The sequence below is a fragment of the Rhinichthys klamathensis genome, unplaced genomic scaffold (genome assembly GCF_029890125.1).
Source record: "Rhinichthys klamathensis goyatoka isolate OS25496 unplaced genomic scaffold, OSU_Roscu_1.1 h1tg000050l_1, whole genome shotgun sequence".
In the NCBI taxonomy this organism is placed as follows: Eukaryota; Metazoa; Chordata; class Actinopteri; order Cypriniformes; family Leuciscidae; genus Rhinichthys; species Rhinichthys klamathensis.
The window spans coordinates 5,082,501-5,086,145 of record NW_026606596.1 but is presented as its reverse complement, the minus strand read 5'-3'; the positions used below and the strand labels follow the sequence as shown (position 1 = coordinate 5,086,145).

Here is a 3,645-nt window from a genome sequence, read left to right as displayed (position 1 = left end):
CACAAAATGCAAATCAATGACCCAATTATATAAAAAAGATGGGCACCATTCTGTAAAACGAATGTAATTCCTAAACATATTATGGTTAATAACAGGCAAATGGGGATATAATTATAAGCCGACTCATCTATACAGTGTGTTGAAATTATACATTTTATTTGATTTTTTATGTAATGGCAAAGGGAGATAAACAACCCCCAATTGTGAAACGATTCTAATTTTAACAGAATGTAAGAAATGTATTGAAAATGAAACCACAATAAAGTATAGTGTTTAGTGTTCATCTCCTCCCCTTCTGTCTCCCTCATCCAAACACACTCACGCTATCTCACTCTTGCGCACGTGCCATTGGCCAAAGGCGCGCACTCCAGTGCTAAAGTATACGAGGTTCGGGGACTTACCACTTCATTGTCATTAGCGTGCTCATTCTCTCACGAAATGTTACTGTGCGTTTGGGTGGATTTTTGTCTACCGTTTTAAAGCTTTAGCTATGAGTGTTTTGTTTGGTCGTTCATTTGAAGGCACGCAGGAAGGGGAATATATTTAAATGGAGCTGTGGATATGGACATGGCAGGTAACCTGCCTGGCGCTCATCGCGTCTGTGATGGATGTAGTTCTGGCACAGATTCGTTACACGATCCCAGAAGAACTGGAGCACGGGGCTTTTGTTGGAAATATTGCGGAGGATCTGGGATTAGACACCAACAAACTCTCAGTCCGCCGATTTAGAATAGTCTCAGGTGCAAAACGGCAATATTTAGAGGTGAATTTAGAAAACGGGGTTTTATTTGTCAATGAAAGAATTGATCGAGAAGAGTTGTGCGAACAAAATCCATATTGTTCATTCCATCTTCAGGTTGTGATCGAAAACCCATTGGAATTGTATCGGGTCGAAGTTGAAATATTTGATGTTAACGACAACTCTCCAGTCTTTCCATGGAGTGAATTTAACCTGGATATCTCCGAATCCGCCGCGCCTGGATCGCGCTTCCCACTGGAAAGCGCGCAGGACCTGGACGTCGGTGAGAACTCTATGCGCTCGTATTTGCTGAGCGTAAACGAACACTTCGTCCTGGACGTCCAGACGCGTAGTGACGGCAGTAAATTCGCAGAACTGATCCTTGAAAGTTCGCTGGACCGGGAGCAGCAGAAGACTCAATTGATGGTTATTACAGCGGTGGATGGAGGCTCGCCAGAGAGGTCGGGCACTGCGCAAATAAACATAACGGTACTGGATGCCAACGATAACGCGCCTGTGTTCGATCAGAACTTTTATAAAGTGAAGCTGGCTGAAAACGCACCGCGAGGCACAGTCGTGATAAAACTAAACGCCACTGATATCGATGAAGGACCCAATGGAGAGATCACTTACTCTTTCAGCGGCCACGCTCCAATGAGAGTGCGCGAGCTGTTCAGCGTGGATTCCCGCACTGGAGAAATCAAAGTAAAAGGACTTATAGATTATGAAAAGGCACGAATGCACGAGATTTATGTACAAGCCAAAGACAAGGGACCGTCTGCGGTGGCAGTGCACTGCAAAGTTATGGTTAACATCATAGACGTCAACGACAATCTTCCAGAAGTGATTCTTACATCAGTATCTACGCCTGTCCAAGAGAATGCGCCTCCTGGCACAGTGATAGCAGTCATTAGCGTTATGGATAAAGACTCTGGGGAAAACGGAAATGTTGATTGTGAAATTCCTCATCACGTTCCCTTTCAGCTGCACTCCTCTTTTAAAAACTATTACACTTTGGTTACGTGTGATTTTCTAGACAGAGAGACCATTTCAGAGTATAACATCACCCTCACGGCGCGTGATATGGGCTCGCCTCCTCTTTTTACCAGGAAAACTATTTTAGTGCAAGTGTCTGACATAAACGATAACGCGCCGCGTTTCAAACAGCCCTCCTACACGGTCTACCTGACCGAAAACAACGCGCCAGGAGCCTCGATTTGCACCATCACCGCACAAGACGCAGACGCGGATCAGAATTCTTACTTATCCTACTCTATTCAAGAAAACGACATCCATGGAATGCCAGTGTCCACCTACGTGTCCATCAATTCAGATAACGGCAACATTTACGCGCTGCGTTCTTTCGACCACGAGCAGCTCAGAAACTTTAAGATCGTGGTTCAAGCCGAAGATGCTGGTTTTCCGCCTCTCCGCGCTAACGTAACAGTGAACGTGTTTGTTTTGGATCAGAATGACAATCCTCCAATCATTGTATCCCCAATGCCCGAGAATGACACCACAGCGGTTGTAGTTGTCCCTAGAAATGCTGATGCCGGATACCTAGTGGCTAAAATCACCGCCATGGACGCGGATGCCGGGCAAAACTCGCGTCTTTTTTATGAAGTCCTTCAAGCTACAGATCTCAGTTTGTTCAGCGTTGCGTTGTACACTGGGGAGATCAGGACAATCCGCCGGCTGATGGACAACGACCCTAGGAGGCAGAGGCTAGTGGTTTTGGTCAAGGACAACGGTCATCCGCCCCTCTCGGCCACGGCCTCCATCATGTTGTCAGTTGTTGACAGCGTGCCAGAATCATTGCCTGATTTTGGTGACCTCGCGCTCAGCCCTCACTACAGGTCAAACCTCACGCTGTATTTAATCGTGTCTCTGGGCGCGGTTTCATTCACGTTTCTCGTGGCTATTATTGTCCTGGCTACAATTAAGGGACACAAGGACAGAAACTCGTGCTGTGGGCTTCATTCTAAGGACCCCTCCAGTGACGTCATTAAAAAGTCGAACTTGAACATTCACATATCACCGGGATCAAAGGGGCCCACGCACTGCGTGGAAGTAAACGCGAACCACCCAATAGGTCAAAACTACTGTTATAAAATGTGTTTAACTCCAGAGTCATCTAAAAGTGACTTCATGTTCCTCAAGCCTTGTAGCCCGATGGGAACATCTACTCGAAATAACATCAAGGAAGTGGAAAATAAAACTTTGACCTGGAGCCCAACCAGCCACAGTCTTGGTATAAGGAATGGGACGACCTCTCCAAACGAGGTAATAATCAACAAAAAACATATATATATCAAGTTTGTCCACTAGATGGAGACCTGTTGTTCTTTAATCAGCCCAGAAATTGGCAGGAGATTAAATAATACAAATGTAAACAATATGCCTGTAAATTGTAATTTAATTACAAATATAAACAATATTGGGACATGCCAATGCAAATACCACACGCAGGACTATACTAATAATAACAACAACAACAGTGTTGGAATAACGCGTTACAATTTTTCAAGTAGCTAGTAAAATAACACGTTATTTTTGAATTTACAACTGAGTTACTTTTTCAAATAATTAACGCAAGTTACTTTGTTTTCCCATTTATTGACTCTCCTGCCCCTATGTTGAGCTAACTCTTTATTATTTAAAAAAAAAATAATTTAATATAACAAATTACAACAATATAATAAAATATTATAATATAGGCTAATATAAAATAATAATTGCCAATTATAATAATTAAATAATAACAAAAAACATAATTACAAAATAAAATACATAATAATAATAATTATTATTATTATACATTTGCAAAACAGCACTGAAATTAACCATTGAGCAAACAATAGTGTATTGTTTATTCTACCTTTGAGATATACTGGATATTCATTGTT

General features: G+C 42.4%; 1 protein-coding gene across 1 annotated transcript in view; it reads left to right on the top strand.

The window, feature by feature from the left end:
* Positions 1-258: 258 nt before the first annotated feature.
* The window catches only part of LOC130082933 (protocadherin-10), a 4,622-nt gene continuing 1,235 nt past the window's right edge, over positions 259-3,645 (top strand). The window contains exon 1 of the mRNA XM_056247873.1: positions 259-3,022. Coding sequence (XP_056103848.1) covers positions 548-3,022 — 2,475 coding nt within the window. The 5' untranslated portion in view covers positions 259-547. The remainder of the gene's footprint in view (positions 3,023-3,645) is intronic.